This window comes from Macrotis lagotis, chromosome 5 (assembly GCF_037893015.1).
Source record: "Macrotis lagotis isolate mMagLag1 chromosome 5, bilby.v1.9.chrom.fasta, whole genome shotgun sequence".
Classification (NCBI taxonomy): domain Eukaryota; kingdom Metazoa; phylum Chordata; class Mammalia; order Peramelemorphia; family Peramelidae; genus Macrotis; species Macrotis lagotis.
The window spans coordinates 186,936,793-186,954,130 of NC_133662.1; the positions used below are offsets into that span (position 1 = coordinate 186,936,793).

At 34.1% G+C, this 17,338-nt stretch overlaps 1 protein-coding gene and 1 long non-coding RNA gene across 25 annotated transcripts in view; one reads left to right on the top strand and one right to left on the bottom strand.

The window, feature by feature from the left end:
- The window catches only part of AFDN (afadin, adherens junction formation factor), a 194,755-nt gene that overhangs the window by 67,382 nt on the left and 110,035 nt on the right, over positions 1-17,338 (top strand). For 15 of the 24 annotated variants that reach the window (XM_074188039.1, XM_074188042.1, XM_074188044.1 and 12 more), the window contains exons 3-7: positions 787-902; positions 3,629-3,792; positions 4,553-4,713; positions 7,205-7,362; positions 15,842-15,953. In XM_074188039.1, the coding sequence (XP_074044140.1) occupies positions 787-902; positions 3,629-3,792; positions 4,553-4,713; positions 7,205-7,362; positions 15,842-15,953 (711 nt within the window). The remainder of the gene's footprint in view (positions 1-786; positions 903-3,628; positions 3,793-4,552; positions 4,714-7,204; positions 7,363-15,841; positions 15,954-17,338) is intronic. The other 9 variants (XM_074188040.1, XM_074188045.1, XM_074188057.1 and 6 more) reach the window with 3 other exon arrangements.
- The window catches only part of LOC141488194 (uncharacterized), a 79,594-nt gene continuing 67,133 nt past the window's right edge, over positions 4,878-17,338 (bottom strand). Inside the window, exon 5 of the long non-coding RNA XR_012468610.1 lies at positions 4,878-5,084. This is a non-coding gene — a long non-coding RNA (uncharacterized LOC141488194). The remainder of the gene's footprint in view (positions 5,085-17,338) is intronic.

Here is a 17,338-nt window from a genome sequence, read left to right on the forward strand (position 1 = left end):
AAATGAGGCTGATGACTCAGTCTAGCACATCTCATCCAGTTCTGTGCTTATCATCATGGCATCACCTCCCTGAGGTCATGGTCTTTGAGAATGAAGGAAATATCATTGCTTCACCTTCCTCTAAACTGGACAACTTTCCTGTCAGTCTCCTTTTAGATCAATGCCTGTTCTAACCTCTCAAGATTGTCTGTTTATGTGTGTGTGTGTGTGTGTGTGTGTGTCTGTCTGTCTGTAGGGGGTGGGCAATTGGGTGACTTGCCCAGGGTCACACTGATAGTAATTGTTTTAGGATGAATGTGAACTCGGGTCCTCCTGACTCCAGGATTGGTGTTCCTTCCACTGTGCCACCTAATGACCCTGTGACCATTTTTAAAATTGAGGTTTATTCTTGACCATCTCTGCCTTTGCTCATTTGTTTGCCTTGAGATCTCTACTTAGACCTAGTTCTTTATCCCTTCTTTTTTACTCCATGATGAAGCCCAGTTAAGTTTTTTGCTTCTTTTATATGATATTTGTATTTCAGTTCATCATTATGTATTTGTTTTCATTTTTTAGCTTGTCATTATTCCCTAATTACTGTATCTTTTCCCTTTGTATTCTTTATACCCTTGGGTTTAGCTGAATTTAAATATTTAAATATTTCAGTCATTTTGTGAGCATTGAAGGTAATGAGTTTTGTATTTTTAAATTTAGCAGATGTGGGGATATAACAGGTATCATTGCTATTATCTTTTCACATTAAATAACCATGATCTTTTTTTTAAAAAATCTTTTCATGTTTTGAAGAAGAAAGAAGATTGGATATAGATGAGAAGCCTCTAGTTGTACAGTTAAATTGGAACAAAGATGATCGGGAGGGGAGATTTGTTCTCAAAAATGAAAATGATGCCATTCCTCCTAAGGTAGGAATCTTCAAATTTGTGTAATAATAGTTAAGACCATGCATTTGAAATTTATTTATTCATTCACTTATTGATTGATGATTGATTGCAAGGCAATTGGTTACATGACTTGCCCAAGGACACATAACTAAGTAGGTATTACATGTCTGAGACTGGATTTGAACTCAGTTCCTCCTGACTCTAGGGCCAGTGCACTACCACTGTGCAGCCTGTCTCTATTTTCAATTTATAATGTTCTCTATTTCTTGTTTGGTCATAATTTCTCCCCATCCATAGATCCAACAGAAAGAGTATTTCTTGACCTCTTAATTGGTCTATGGTATTGTCTGTTGTTAATCCTGTGTCCATTTTCCACCCTATTTTGATATACAGTGTAAGATACTGGTCTATGTTTAGTTTTTACCATACTGATTTCCATTTTCCCAACAGTTTTTGTCCAATAGTGAGTCTTTGGTTTTGACAAACAATAGATTAATTTAATATTCTTTATTTTTCTTTTAACCTACTCTAATCCACTGGACCATTATTCTATTTCTTAATCACTACCAGACAGTTTTGATGATTGTTTTTTTAATATAGTTTTAGATCTGGTATGGCTAGACCACATTCCTTTGCATTTTTTTCATCAATTCCCTTGATCTTTTGTTGCTGTAGATGAATTATGTTACTATTTTTTTTTTAGTAGTTTTTTGGTAGTTTCATTGATATGGCACTGAATAAGTTAATTTAATTTGAATAGAATTGTCATTTTTATTTTTATTAGGTTGGCCTAACCATGAGCTATTGCTGTTTTTCTTAATTGTTTAGATGTGACTTTATATGAAAAGTATTTTGTAATTGTATTCATCTAGTTTTTAAAGAAATCATTAAAGCCTGAATCTGTATTAATACTTTTGGGTCACCCTGTACAGTTGATGTTTTTCATGAAGGATTTTTGGTTAGGCCATACTATTCTTGTGGACATGATGGAGAAATGTATGCTTAGCATAGTACTACCATTAGATGATTTCTTAAATTATTGAAATGTCAAGTCCAAAGAAGGTTATGTTGTGGGGTACACTTTAATATTCTTAGTTCTTATTTTTCTTCATAGTTATATAATGTAACTTCATAGAATCTTATGGTTAAAAGGGACTCCAGAAGTTGCCTAGTTCAGCCTTCATTGTTTAATATATTTACCTAATGACGAATTTAAAATATTTTATCAAATTTATGGATGACATTAATTTGGGAGGGATACACAAATTATTAAATAATAAAAGCAGAATTGCACAAAAGTATCCAGAATTAGAATTATGCTATTCATCAGTTAAGTGAAATTGAACAGAAATAAGTATAGAAGTATACTTTGAGTTTAATTCACATTTTTTGAGTCCAGAATTGGGGAAGCTAGAAATTAATGCCTTCCAATAATATATCTGCAGTCTGCATTTCTAAGATTTTTTTTTACTACTCTTCTTTGTGTGCTTTAAAAAAAATTCATTTTAAACTATTATTCTTTCAACACTCTTGATCTTTCCCTTTCTGCTCACCTACCCAATTTTATTTATCACCTATCGCAACCTTCCAATCCAACTCTGCCTGTTAAATAAAAATTATTTCACTATGCTGCTTCCTTGATAAATCTCTTTAGTGTCCTGATTTACAGGAAAGACATCTCTCCCATTTCTTATGCTTTTGTCATCTGTCTTTCTCATGTTGCCAGATATTGTAAGCTCTTGTCAGGGATGGTGGCTACCATTTTTCATCTTCACATCTCCTTAGCTTTTTGAAAATGGCTTGATAACATAAAATGGCATATGAAAAAGACCACATTTTATTTGTTCTCAGCTCTATATGAGACAATCATGTGACATAAAACAGTAAATGGATTTATTGGACCTTGCTTAAAGCAGTGTGACCACTACCAAGATGTAGAATGTTAGCCATGTTTCTGCATTATCTCATTTGCTTCCCCTAATAACTTTTGTTGTAGTTAAGGCAGGTAATTTTATGCCTGTTCCATAATTTAGCTCCAAGGCAGGTATTAATAATGGTTAACATTAGTCTGGGTCCTTTATATTGAAGAAATACTTGAAGCAAAAGGCTGGTGGGGGAGAGGTAGAGGCAGTAGAGGTATCATTCCCAATTTCATATTTGAAAAAAGTTGTGTTGATTGACATTAAGTGACTTGCTCAAATAGCAAACTATGCTTGTTCATATGGTCAATAGAACTCTGATACTTGTACCCAAGTTTTCAATGGTCAGGAATTAGATGCTGCTTAATTTTGTAGATTGTTGAGAGATGGAATTTTTCTTTTCATTTTGTTGTATAAAGAAGATCTTTTCCACAGCAAAACAAAACACAGTAGTCATCAAAAACAACTACCTGCAGTGATATATTCCTATCTATCATGATAATCAAGAAAGTTCAAAGACTAATTGTTGTATTGTTTTTGTAAGAGAGTTTTTGTATTCCCTGCCTTCTAAAGTGAAATAATGGCACCCATACTTATTATCATATAAGATGCAGATCAAAATCATTTATACATGTATATAAGTATATGTATGATCTATTACAATATTTAACTTAGAAATAACCAAAAATATTTTAGATGTTTACATTTTAAAAATCATTTCCTATGTTCACCCTTTCTGTTGGCTTTCTGATATGGAAATACAGTTTCTCCAATTTCAGTTATCAGAATTTATTATAGTCAGAATGTTTACAATTATTTTTCCCCCAGAAGGCTCAGAGTAATGGACCTGAGAAACAAGAAAAGGAAGGTGTGATTCAAAACTTTAAGAGAACACTTTCAAAGAAAGAAAAAAAGGAAAAAAAGAAGCGGGAGAAAGAGGCATTGCGACAGGCATCTGATAAAGATGATAGACCTTTGCATGGAGATGACATGTAAGTTCATTGTTCAGTCAACCTAAATATTTTGCCAAATTATCCATGATAATGACCAAACACAGATGATTAAGACAAGTAAAAAACATAACGATTTATGAAATATTTGTTGATTTATATTAGAAATGAGTTTTATCCATAGATGATATAGTCACTCCATTTGTTGCTAGCAGCAAAAGTTTCAGATGTTAGGAATATTCTCTTCACATGCCTCTTCAACTCTGAACTATTTAATTTTTATTTAATCTTTGTGAAATAAGGGAGTGTCACTTTGCCTTCTACAACAGTAATTCCTCATATATCCTCTAATACCTTTACTCCTTCAAACTGACTTAGCTTGATTGAAAAATATCGAGGAAATAGAAAGATTGGTTGTTGTTTAATCGTAATCAGAAACTGACTTTTAGAGACCTAATCAGTCTTTCATACTTGTTTAGAGGCTACTTCATCCCATTTCTACTTGTTGATTTGTTTTCAGTTTGGAGTTAGTCTTTTCTTTTATTAATTTTAATTGAAAACTTAGTAGGTAATTAATAAACTATACTTTACCTATATTAACTTTGAAGTTATCTCATTGATATACAAGACTATTATATTAAGTGCTGTTTAAGGGAGAACAACTGTACTACTCAAATAGTAAATTACAGTATCAAGAAAAATTTTTATGTGGTCTCAAGATATCCTTCATCTAGTATTTTGTTTGCTCTGGAAAACAAAATAATTCAAACTGTCAGTGGTGATGTATCTTTTCTCTGACAAGTGAGAATTCCCGCCTGGCTGCTGAGGTGTATAAAGACATGCCTGAGACCAGTTTTACCCGCACGATCTCAAATCCTGAAGTGGTCATGAAGCGGCGGAGGCAGCAGAAGCTGGAGAAGAGGATGCAGGAGTTCCGCAGCTCGGATGGCCGGCCTGATTCTGGTAAATGACCCAACCTGAAGAGTTTCCCCAATAATCTATCAAACCAAGATTTGTTCATTTTAGGTTATGTGGGTATTTGTAGCTTAGTTACAATTTGAACCTACATCATGGTTATACTTTTCATGTGGGGTTTCAGGCATCCCACATAACTGAGGTTAAGGAGCAAATTAGTCATTCAGCCATATGTCTTCAAAGAAGGTTTATTCCCTCCCCCAAAGCAGAGTTGTGTCAGGGCAACTGCCGTATGCCAGAAGTTTAGTAAGGGCAGACATTGTCTAAGCGGTAAAACTCGGAGAACATGGATGCTTGGAGGGAAGCAGATAGGTGAACAAGGAATATATCAGGAAAGATTCCTTTTCAATGTAGAAATTCTGAAATATAAAGGGAAGAAAATGTTAATTATCTCTTTTTTCTTCAAGGGAGAAATGTGCTACTTGTATTTTAGGAGTATATATAGTAAGATAGTTGTTAAAATAAGGGCAGTGAATATAAGAACCCCCCCCCCCCCCCAAATGTGGCATGAGAAAATTAACATTACAATTTAGTATACTTTTTGATGCCTCTTTATCAAGGAAATAAAAGAATTTAGTCAGATTGTGATGTGCACCCTTTGTCCTCAAGGATCTGGTCAGGATTCTACCAAGCTACTAGTTGGACTCAATAATTTAAATGCCAATTTTGCCAAATTCAAAGGTTCATCCTCAGCTGGCCAATAGGGATAAAATTTGGGGTTATAACTCAAAATTCTGTCTGCTAGATAGTGTGTTTATATAAATGGTGGAAATGATGTGGTAGAAAGAAATCTTTTGCTGATAAAACCTTGGATCTCCTGAAGTTGCAGAATTAAGCTGATGATAAAATAATCACTTGAGTCCTTGCCTAGATTCCTAGTTTACAAGATGCACATACAGTTCTCTTCCCTCTTACCCCAATTCCATAATGCTTTTGAATCCACTTTGCAGAGTATATTACTGATGCCAGCCCACTTCTTTTAAACACATCTAATGAGCCCCATCTAGTGGCAAAATTGATATTCAGGGGTGTTAAAATTGGTCTCAGAGCTAGAACAGCTTTTAGATTTTTTTCTTGTCTTTTTTCATTTTATAAAAAAAAGGAAGCTGAAGGCAAGTGATATTTTTTCCCCAAAGTCACACAAGCAATCATAGCACCATAGTCTTATTTCCTAACCTAGGACAATCAAATCTTCTTCAACAGTCTTAACTATGTAGGCCTTAACATCCCAAGGAAATGACCTGAAAAAATGTATTAATTTAAGTGATAAGCAGTAATTTCTATTTTTAAATCCTTCTGTATTCTATATTATGTATTTTAATTTACCTTTGTAGTAATGATTGCTTTTGAAGATAATGTTATTTTTTAATCTTTCTAGTATTTTTCCAGTTACATTTATAGGTTTCAGCAACCATTTTGTAAAATTTTGAGTTCTAAATTTTTTTTCCTCTTAATTTTCCTCCCCCCCTTTCTAAGACAGCCAGCAATCTGAAAATAACATGTCTTGCATTCCTTTTCTATACTGATATACTTTACTATGTTTCCATGCTTTTTCAGGGATAGGATAAAGTTATATGTGATAGTTAATCATTATGACAGCAAAAGAAAGGAAAAGCCTTAAATTATTTGATACTTTCTGTCTAGTCACCTTAGAATGATTAGTTGACATCAATCTTATTAATAAAAATGTATTGGTTTAGAACCAGTCTTGGTTTACACAGTGTTCTACAGTGCACAGGTAACATAACTTCAGTACTGTAAAATATATTCCCTTATGATGGCTAGAAGATCTTTAAATACCATTTTTATAATGACATATATATATATGTCAGATCAAATTTAGAAATTTGAATAGACAAAGAAATATGTTAATAAGAACTGATGACTAAAACAAATATACATAAATAATACACATAAACACCCTAATTTGAATACAAAATAGCAAAAAAAATATTAATAGTGTGCAAGATTAAGGTCTACTTTGAATTGATTTTGATTTATCCTAGTTTGAAATGTATATTTTATAAAATTTAAAAGAGTATTTCTATGATTGCAGTAAACTTAGCAAGGTTTTTTTTTTTCAGAACAAAAAGAGCAGCTCTCTTAAATCTTTAAAGTGAAAATGTGATTGATTAGTCTCAACAATATATAAATTCAGTTAAATAAAAAAGTTAAGCATTCAGCATTTTTCCCACTTGTAAAACATTTGCTGATAATAAGGCAATTGTTTATTGTTATTGTTATATTTAGAATAAAATTGCTCAGAAAATATAGCACCCAAAAACTTAATATTATCTGTTTTGTGTTACTATTAGTGATATGCTTTGGCAAAAGTCATTATAATAGATCTCACTGCAAAGACTTACTAAAGTTTTTCAGAACATGAAATATATTACCATTATAAAAATTTGTCAACCCTTGGTATAATGGTTTAAGAGTTTTTGTTTATATTCTTAGACTTAATTTTTTTTTTTAATAGGTGGAACACTGAGGATTTATGCAGACAGTTTAAAACCAAACATCCCATACAAGACCATCTTGCTGTCAACCACAGATACTACAGATTTTGCTGTGGTTGAAGCTTTAGAGAAATATGGTCTGGAAAAAGAAAACCCCAAGGATTACTGTGTTGCCCGTGTAAGTAACCACATTCTATCAGCATTACTGGTACCAAAAAACAACAACAAAAAAAATTAGCTCAGACTTGCTTTTTAAACTGGAAGGTTTTTAAAAATTTCTTTATACAACTTGGCATGCATTTCTGGATAAATGAAATTTGAGACTAGAAGTGCTTGACTTTCTGTCATGTCTTTTATTATAGGGATTAAACTATTTAGAGATTTCATTTTGCTTATTAAATTGGATTAATGACTTCCAAATATCCAAATAAAAATGGTAATGCATAACCAATTTATTTGAGTGTCATACTTTTCCTTAATTTGTAGGAGTGTACCTGTAACTCTCTTAATTGAAGAATCCCACCTGAGGCTTGTACAGCATATTCAGTTTTTTATTACTGAATGATGATATTCAACTTTTTTATGCTGAGTAATAACAACTACCTGTAAAAATCTCTATTAGTAATCATCATTCACAGTGATGTGGAGATTTTCCTAGAGTAGTGTTAAATGATTAAGTATAACAAAGCACTTTGTAAACATTGTATTCTTGGCTTCAGTCTTTCTATCATAAAATTTGAATAGAAAATGCATTGATAAAATAGAAAATAGAGTCATAGTCAAAAAATAATAATGATATTAATGACAAGATTTTAGTTTCTTTGAATTTGCTCTTTTGCAAAATGTGTCTTGTCAGCAGAAAGTGCAGTATCTTTTGGAAAGACTTAAATGATTAATCTTTTCTTTACCTTCATTGGTCTTCTTTTTTGTACCATGGAAGGCTTAATGTTACATAGTATAATAAAGATATTATGTCTGTCCCCTAAATACAAATTATTGGACCAGCATCTTTTAAATCAGTGTTAAACCTTTTCTGTTTCTTGTGATTTTATGGTCATTTTCTAGTTTTTGTTTTGTACAGTGATATTTTTTAAAATGTTACAGTGAAACAAAGTCTTAAGTATAATAAACGAATTCTAATAATTGTAAAAATTTGCTAAAATATCAATAATTTTTGCTATGATCCCTCAATTGCCTTCAATTATTAAGTTTGAGATTTGTTGTATAGATGCATGGTAAAACATAAGTATACCTAAAATTGGCATTTCAGTTGGTTTGTTTTATTTTGAAATGGTTCTTTATGATAAATTACCTAATGGATACAGCTGAAATTGGAAGGAAAGGGGTTTTTAAAAGCTGACTTACATTTTAATTTCATTATCTGTTATGGTTTATTTACTTTACATCTGTTGCTAGTTCCTATTGGTCCAAATCTAAGCAATCTTTAAAACAATGACTTTTCACAAGATGGAGAAATGATTAAAATTGGCACTGATGTTTTGAGGTAAAAGTTGGAGAAATGTGGTTTTCTGATGTTGTAGGTACTTGTAAAATGTTTTCACAAAATGATAATCTTTAATAAGGAGGTGGTCCTGGAAACACTTGAGAAGAAAAAAAGAATGTATACTACGGGTCTTGATTTCTGTGAAGAATACCCACATTCTAAGGGTCAATCTTGGTTCCTGAGGGCAGCAGTCCAGCTAAAAATCAAATACTTAGTTACCCCCCAAAATAAATAAAAATGAAGATTATTTTGCATCTTGATTGTCAATGAGGACTGTCTGTATGTATTTTGGAGATTGATGATGGAAGCAGCAGAGATATAGAAACATAGCTAAAGCAAGAAAACAATAGGTTGGATTTTATGAAAATGATATTGATGACATGATTTTAGAATTAGCTCAACTATCATTTAATCCAGTATATACTTAAATGAATCCCCATTCAAACATTTTCTTGGGTGACATTTTCTATTTCTTTCCAAATTGTCTTTCCATAGATCTCATTTCTGATTCTCCCTCTTGCCCCCCCCAAACTTTTATTTTGTTTTTTAAAATCATAGCTTAGTAATTTTTAGAATTCTTGCTCATAGTTCTATTTGGACTTGTATCCATGCTGCTTTTTTTCTTTTTTTCCTTAGAAACTTTGCTTGTACATGTTTTTGCGATAATCTCTTCTTTTGGGTTTGTATCTTTAGTTTCCCTGTTATCTTATTAGTTCTTTATGGTGAGATTCATTTTGTTTGCTAATTTTTCCAACTTACTTGTTGACTTTGTACTTTATGTTAAGGCTGGCACTGACACCTGAGCACTTCTGGGGAATATGGGCTGAGTTTTTGTCCTCTTCTAAATTCTGCTAGTTTCTGACCAGGTTTAGTTCTGAGCAGGACTTGTTGACTTGTCCCGGTTTTCTGCTGGAATTAGCAGCTACTATTAGTTCATTTTAGGGCCCTGCAAATTCAGAGCAACAGAACTGTAGGATACTCTTTGATCTGGTAGGCCTATCCTGGTTTTATTCTTATAGGCATCATTCAGCTCAGACTGTAGGCTAGAACTGAATCATATTCTTTGACAACTTATCTTTAAGGAAGAGCTGACACAGAAATGTTCAGTTTCACACTTTTAATAGAGCAAGATTCCCTCCCTATCTTCCCCTCTCCATTCAACTACTTCCCTTCTTATTCTAGGAGCATTCATTTTATCTGTGCTGAGATTTTTCAGTTTCATGTTTTCAAAGTTCCTATTTTACCTTTTTTTAAAAAATTTGCTTTATGTGTCTTGGATATCAAACCCTTGTCAGAGAAATTTGGTGCAAAAATAGTTTCTCTTTTGACTTTATTGTCTTAGATGTATTATATAGTTGTATTAATTTAATTCAGAAAAGTTTCAGTTTCATGGAATCAGTTATCAGTATTATCCTTTATAATTTCTTGTGTAGCTACATGTACATGTAGTTGAGAAGGATATAATTTCTTCTAATTTTTTTATAGTATGATCTTTAATAATATAGTCTTTAAGATTAAAGTCAATATATCCATTTAGACAAATTTGTGGAGTATGGTGTAAGGTTCTGGTCCAAGACTAATTTCTGCTAGACTTACCTTTTTAGTTTACCAGTAGTTTTTGTAAAATAGGAAATTTGTTCCCAGGAAATTTATGTTTTACTCTTTTCCATTAGGATTTACTTCTGTTTTTAACCAGTCTTTAAACCCATACCAGTTGATTTTCTTTTTAATTTTTATAATTTTATTTATTGAAGGTAATGGGGTTAAGTGATTTGCTCAAGGTCACACAACTAGGCAATTAGATATTTCTCTATGTATTCATTACATCAATCATTTCTTTATAGCATTATACTATTACATTACAGTCATATACTACAATTTTTTTTAGCCATTCTCCAATTATTGCCCTTTTTGGAAAGGGTGCAGCAAAAATGAAATCTTAAAAACTAGGAATAAGACTACTTTCCAGGAAGGAGAGGAAGGGGGAATTATTAAACAAAAAGAGGGGATCAGGGATGAAGGAATGGAGTCCATGGGGTAAAAATTCACCTTATTAAAAAAGATTTAAAGTAATGTAACTGCAGGAACATAATATTGTGGTTACAGTAGAAGAGGGAATTTGAAACAAAAAGTATATACACAGACTTGAATGCATCAAGGACTCGTTCTTTTCTATTTTCTTAAGCTATCACAGTTTACATGCTATCCATTCTAGGCTCTTCCTCCTAGGTGCTTCTGTTCCCATTTTATAGGGTTCACTTCCTAGATTTCCCCTTGTTCCTTTTGTTTCCTATTGCCACCCCTGAGCTTCTAGTCTGGACCAGCCATTATGCTAAGTGCTTTCCATTTATCTCATTTTATCCTCATTGCCATATTTAACTTCCTGGGAGAGGAGATGGTGTTGTCATATCTCATCTTACAGATAAGAACACTGAAACTAAAGAGGCTAGGTGACAGGCCCTGGGTCACCTGCCTAGCAAGTGTGAGGATGAATTTGAACTCAGGTCTTTCCAAGCAGGCTTGGAATTCTATTCACTGCATGACCTAATACTGCCCCAGAAGAGGGGCTCCCCCCCCCCCCATCCTAGGTTGCACACTAGGATTTAAACCATTTCTAGATGCTTTTATTTCCTATATTTGCCTGGAAGGCTCCTTGTACCCATGCTCTTGTACTCCTCCAGTTACCTCCAGAGGTTCCACATTTATTTCCTTTCCCTCTTACATTGCAAGTACCATTCATTCCCTCAGACTTTATCTATTGCAAAGTTGTCATCTCCCTTTGCCACCTCTATTTTTACTAATAGGAGCCCTAGTTTGTGGAACCCCCTTCCACCTCCTTTCCCTATCTCCAGTTTTCCTCCTTTTCACCTCACCCACTTTTTTTTAAGTCTCTTTCTGAGACTACAGAAGTCATCTCATCACCTGCACCTCCAACCCATCACTCATTCCTCTACCTGCCTACTCCCTATTTTTGCTGTGCTGACTATCTGTTCCCTTTTCTTCCTTTTGGGTATCCTGCTACTATCCTACTATATTCCTGTAGCACCACAAAGGAAGCAGCATTCACCTGGAGGCAGGATGCTACCAGCTTTTTTTCCATAATATCGCCTGTCTGCCTCTTCATTGTTATCTCTGCCAGATTTCCACCTTAGTCCCTGTCTTTTATTATCTCTATTGTCACACTAGTTCCTGTAACTATTCTTGCCTGCTGTATTTCTTCATTCCTCTTGCCTTTCTGTTGTTTGGAGTATTAGAGAGGCAAATCATTTCTCTTTTTCTTTATCTTTCTCCTGTTGGCTTATAGAAGTATTTCTGAATTCAATTGTTAAATTTAATCACTGTTTGTCTTAGAATTTGCAGCCTTGGGGTGTTTCTGAAGGTGATCTGTGAATGGAATTTCATTTTCTGTTTTCTGTAGTAGTTCTGAGAAGTCCTATCCTATTAGTACCTTCATTTTGGTGATAAGGTTAATTTTGTCCTTTAATGTTCTTCTGGGAGATCTGTGATTCTTAGTTTGTCTTTACACATCCTGTCTTGGAGAAGTTCAATATTTTTTGTTTGTATACTGAGCATAGTTTTTTATTTTTCCTAATTTTTTATTTTTTTAAGGAAGATTTTACTTATTTTGAGTTTTACAATTTTTCCCCATTCTTGCTTCCCTCCCCCTACCCTCCACAGAAGGCAGTGTGTTGGTCTTTACATAATGTTCATGGTATACATTGATCTAAGTTGAATGTGATAAGAGAGAAATCATCCTTAAGGGAAAAAAAATAAAGTATAAGAGATAGCAAAATTAAATATAAGATAATTTTTTTTTAAATTAAAGGTAATAGTCTTTGGTCTTTGTTCAAACTCCACAATTCTTTCTCTGGATACAGATGGTATTCTTCATCGCAGGTAGCCCCAAATTGTGCCTGATTGTTGCACTGTTGGAATGAACAAGTTCATCAAGGTTAATCATTGCCCCCATGTTGCTGTTAAGGTGAACAGTGTTTCTCTGTTTCTTCTCATCTTGCTCAGCATCAGTTCATGCAAAATCCTTCCAGGCTTCCCTGAATTCCCATCCCTCCTGGTTTCTAATAGAACAATAGTGTTCTATGACATACATATACCACAGTTTGTTAAGCCATTTTCCAAATGAAGGACATTTACTTAATTTCTAATTCTCTGCCACCATAAAACAAGGCTGCTATGAATATTTTTGTACAAGTGATGTTTTTAACTTTTTTCATCATCTCTTCAGGGTATATCCCCAGTATTGGCATTGCTGGATTAAAGGGTATATGCATTTTTGTTGCCCTTTGGACATAATTCCAAATTGCTTTCCAGAAAGTTTGGATGAGTTTACAGCTCCATCAACAATGCATTAGTGTTCCAGATTTCCCACATCCCTTCCAACATTGATCATTGTCCTTTCTGGTCATAAAGGCCAGTCTGAGAGGTATGAGGTGGTACTTCAGAGATGCTTTAATTTGCATTTTTCTAATAATGAATGTTTTAGAACAATTTTTCATATGACTGTGGATTGACTTGATTTCCTCATCTGTAAATTGTCTTTGCATACCCTTTGATCATTTGGCAATTGGGGAATGACTTGTTTTTTTGAAAATTTTACTCAGTTCTCTATATATTTTAGAATGAATCCTTTGTCAGAAATACTAGTTGTAAAAATTATTTCCCAATTTACATTTCTTTTTATCTTGTTTTTCTTTAAGATTTTATTTGAGTTTTGAGTTTTGTAATTTTTCTCCCAATCTTACTTTCCTCCCTCCACCCCCCCCCCCCCCATGGAAAGCATTCTGTCAGTCTTTATTTTGTTTCCATGTTGTACATTGATCCAAATTGAGTGTGATGAGAGAGAAATCACATCCTTAAGGAAGAAACAAAGTAAGAGATAGTAAGATTAGACAATAAGATATCTTTTTTTTATAAATTAAAGGGAATAGTCCTTGGTCTTTGTTCAAACACCACAGCTCTTCATCTGGATAATGATGGTATTCCAGACAGCCCCAAATTGTCCCTGGTTCTTGCACTGATGGAACGAGCAAGTCCATTAAGGTTGATCATCACCCCCATGTTGCTGTTGTTAGGGTGTACAGTGTTTTTCTGGTTCTGTTCATCCCACTCAGCATCAGTTCATGCAAATCCCTCCAGGCTTCCCTAAATTCCCGTCTCTCCTGGTTTCTAATAGAACAATAGTGTTTCATGACATACCTATACCACAGTTTGCTAAGCCATTCCCCAGTTGAAGGACATTTACTTGATTTCCAATTCTTTGCCACCACAAACAGGACTGCTATGAATATTTCTGTACAAGTGATGTTTTTACCCTTTTTCATCATCTCTTCAGGGTATAGACCCACTAGTGGTACTGCTGGATCAAAGGTATATGCTCATTTTTGTTGCCCTTTGGGCGTAGTTCCAAATTTCTCTCCAGAAAGGTTGGATGAGTTCACAGCTCCACCAACAGTGTAATAGTGTTCCAGATTTTCTACAACCCTTCCAACAATGATCATCATCCTTTCTGGTCATATTGGCCAATCTGAGAGGTGTGAGGTGGTACCTCAGAGAAGCTTTAATTTGCATTTCTCTAATTTATTTAGAGCAATTTTTCATATGGCTATGGATTGCTTTGATCCCCTCATCTGTAAATTGCCTTTGCATATCCTTTGACCATTTATCAATTGGGGAATGGCTTTTTTTTAATATGACTCAGTTTTCAAAATGAGTCCTTTGTCAGAATCATTAGTTATAAAGATTGTTTCCCAATTTACTACATTTCTTTTAATCTTGGTTACGGTGGTTTTATCTGTGCAAAAGCTTTTTAATTTAATGTAATCGAATTCATCTAGTTTTTGGCTGAGCATAGTTTTTAACGTTTATTGCTTTTCTTTTAGATTTTTTTTTCTATATATTTGCATTCCCTAATTCTCTTTATTCACTCTGGATAATACATTTCTTTCTCTTACTGCTTTTTCTTTTGATTTATTTGTATATGAGTTTTCTTCTTTCTTTCTCTTTGAGTCTTTTCTCTCTGCCTTCCCCCATTTTTCTTTTCACTTCCTTTCTCCTTCTTTCCTTATTTTCACTTCCTTTCTCCTTTCCTTATCTCTCACTTCTCTGATCATAAGCTAAATTTCAGAATGTTTCAGCTTCCTCCCAAGATGGACATGTCACAGCTCACCAACTTAGGTCTCTGCCCAAAGTGACTTTTAGAACTGGCAAACTGGCTGCTGTAGTAGAATGTTGTACTTTTCTCTCCAGCTTGGTGGGGTGCTGCACAGCTCCCACATTCTGATGCCCTTTCTGGTGACCCATTTCACTCTTTCTGTTTTTCAGTTCTTTACCCTGGCACAAGTCATTTAGATCTTTGTAGCATTGGGGTATCCTGGCTGCAGCAGGCTCTTTCTCCTTAAGGACTATGACCAAACAGGCTGATGAGGCCTGAGCAAACTTCTGCAAATTGAGGTCTCCCCAGGATCGGGATCTCCAGAACATTGGAGGGGAGAGGGAAATTAGATTTTTAGGGGTGGGTTAGGAAGTAAGCTTATATCATGTCCTTGGGTCTGCTAGTGTAGCTTCTGGGGTAATGTGGGAAAGGGAGAGAGGCAGAGTAAGCACTGAGGTTTTTTGGGAAGGATGACAGAGGTTCTTTTTACCTTCTTTCTGGGTGGCCTAGATAATGGAGACAGTTGAAGTTGCTTCTTGGGTCTATAATTTCTGTTTTAGAGAGGCTTGATAGGTCGTAGGGATGAGAGAAAAATGTGTAGTCTGTCATTTTTTCTTTCATATTATCCAGAAACACTATGTTTATTAGACTAATAAGTGCTTTTATTGAGATCATATTTGAAGGTATAAGAAGAAACAAGCAATTTTTAAAAAATAACATACATGAATAAGGCTTTCAATCAGATTTTAACAATGAATTATATGTATTATTGAATACCATCTGTTCTACTTGCTTTTTAAAGCCATTACTGCTCTTTACATTTTTATAATTGAAAAATGAAATGAGAATTAAATCTTGCATTATTTGCTTAAGTATAACTCCTATTTCCCAGAAGATAAGCCACTCTAAATATAAGATTCTAATTCTTGTGTATTAATGTCAGATAATTTTGCTGGTAGATCTTCACAGTTATTTTTCTTATAGGTTATGCTTCCCCCCGGAGGCCAGCATTCAGATGAAAAAGGTGCTAAAGAAGTTATCTTGGATGATGATGAATGCCCTCTACAGATCTTCAGGGAATGGCCAAGTGACAAAGGTAAATAAAATAATCCTTTTGCTGTTCAGTTTGGTTTATGTTGTAAACGATTAAATTATTCTTTATCCTGGACCATGAGGCACAATTCAGAACGTATCGCTCAATTAACGATTCAGTCAACATCGTGTCTAAAGTGCTATGTGCTAAGGTTACAAATTCAAAGAATAAAACAGTTTCTAAAAGAATTAATTTAAAAATTAATCTAAGGAGGGAACAAATACTTAGGTAAGTGTACATAGGATATTTATAAATGTAATGAAACCTATTATAATAAATGTTAAATATTTAAAGTACAAGAGAGCTCTAGAATGAAGTCACTAGCATTTGGGGATATCAGCGAAAGCTTTTTAAAAAAAAATTATTTAAGGCAGTGGGGTTAAATGACTTGCCCAGGGCCACACAGCTAGGTAATTATTAAGTGTCTGAGGCCATATTTGAACTCAGGTTCTCCTGACTCCGGTCTCAGTGCTCCATCCACTATGCCACCTAGCTGCCTCCCCATCAGTGAATAATGTAGAAAATATGGTGTTTGAGCTTTGAATCTGTAAAAAAGACAGGGATTATAGCAGCTGGATTTGAGTAAGATATGAATTTTGGATTTGGCAACTGGGCATCAAGACCAGGAGATGAAGGATGGATTATATATCAGGAGCCAAGAAGGCCATTTTGGCTCGATCTTAGTTTGTGGATTATGTTCCAGAAAGTTGGTGACATAGGGCTAAGTTTTGCGAGGCTTTAAAATTTAAACAGAAAAATTTATGTAATAGGTCAATATTTTCAGGTTGGTTTTGTTACCTAGTATAATATGGCGGTAGAAATATGTAATCTATTTGGAGTATATTATGTTAATATGATGATAATAATAGCTAGCATAAGCAGTTTGCAAAGCGCTTTACATTTTATTTGCTACTCACAACAAAAATCCTGTAGGAGTTGTTTTTCAGTTGTTTCTATCATTTCAGACTCTTGATGACCCCATTTGGGTTTTCCTGGCAAGATACTAGAGTTGACAATTTCCTTCTCCAGCTCATTTTACAGATAAGGAAACTGAGGCAAACTAGATTAAATGACCTGACTTGGGTAACACAGCTAGAAAATGTCTTAGACCAGATTTGAACTGATGAAGATGAGTCTTGCTGATTGCCGTTCTATCCATTGAACCACCTAGGTACTTTAAAAATTTGTTGTTACTCTAAGGTAGATGATACTCTTATCCTTTTTCAGCAGATGACAGCAACTAAATTTGAGAGTGAGTTAGCCTAAACTTGTCCAAGGTTCCTTTACTGGTTAAATATCCGAGGCAGAATTCAAACTCTGGCACTGTGTCTCTAACTGTTATGAATTGTCTAATAATCTTCCTGGATATCAGGAATTTGAGAGAAAGA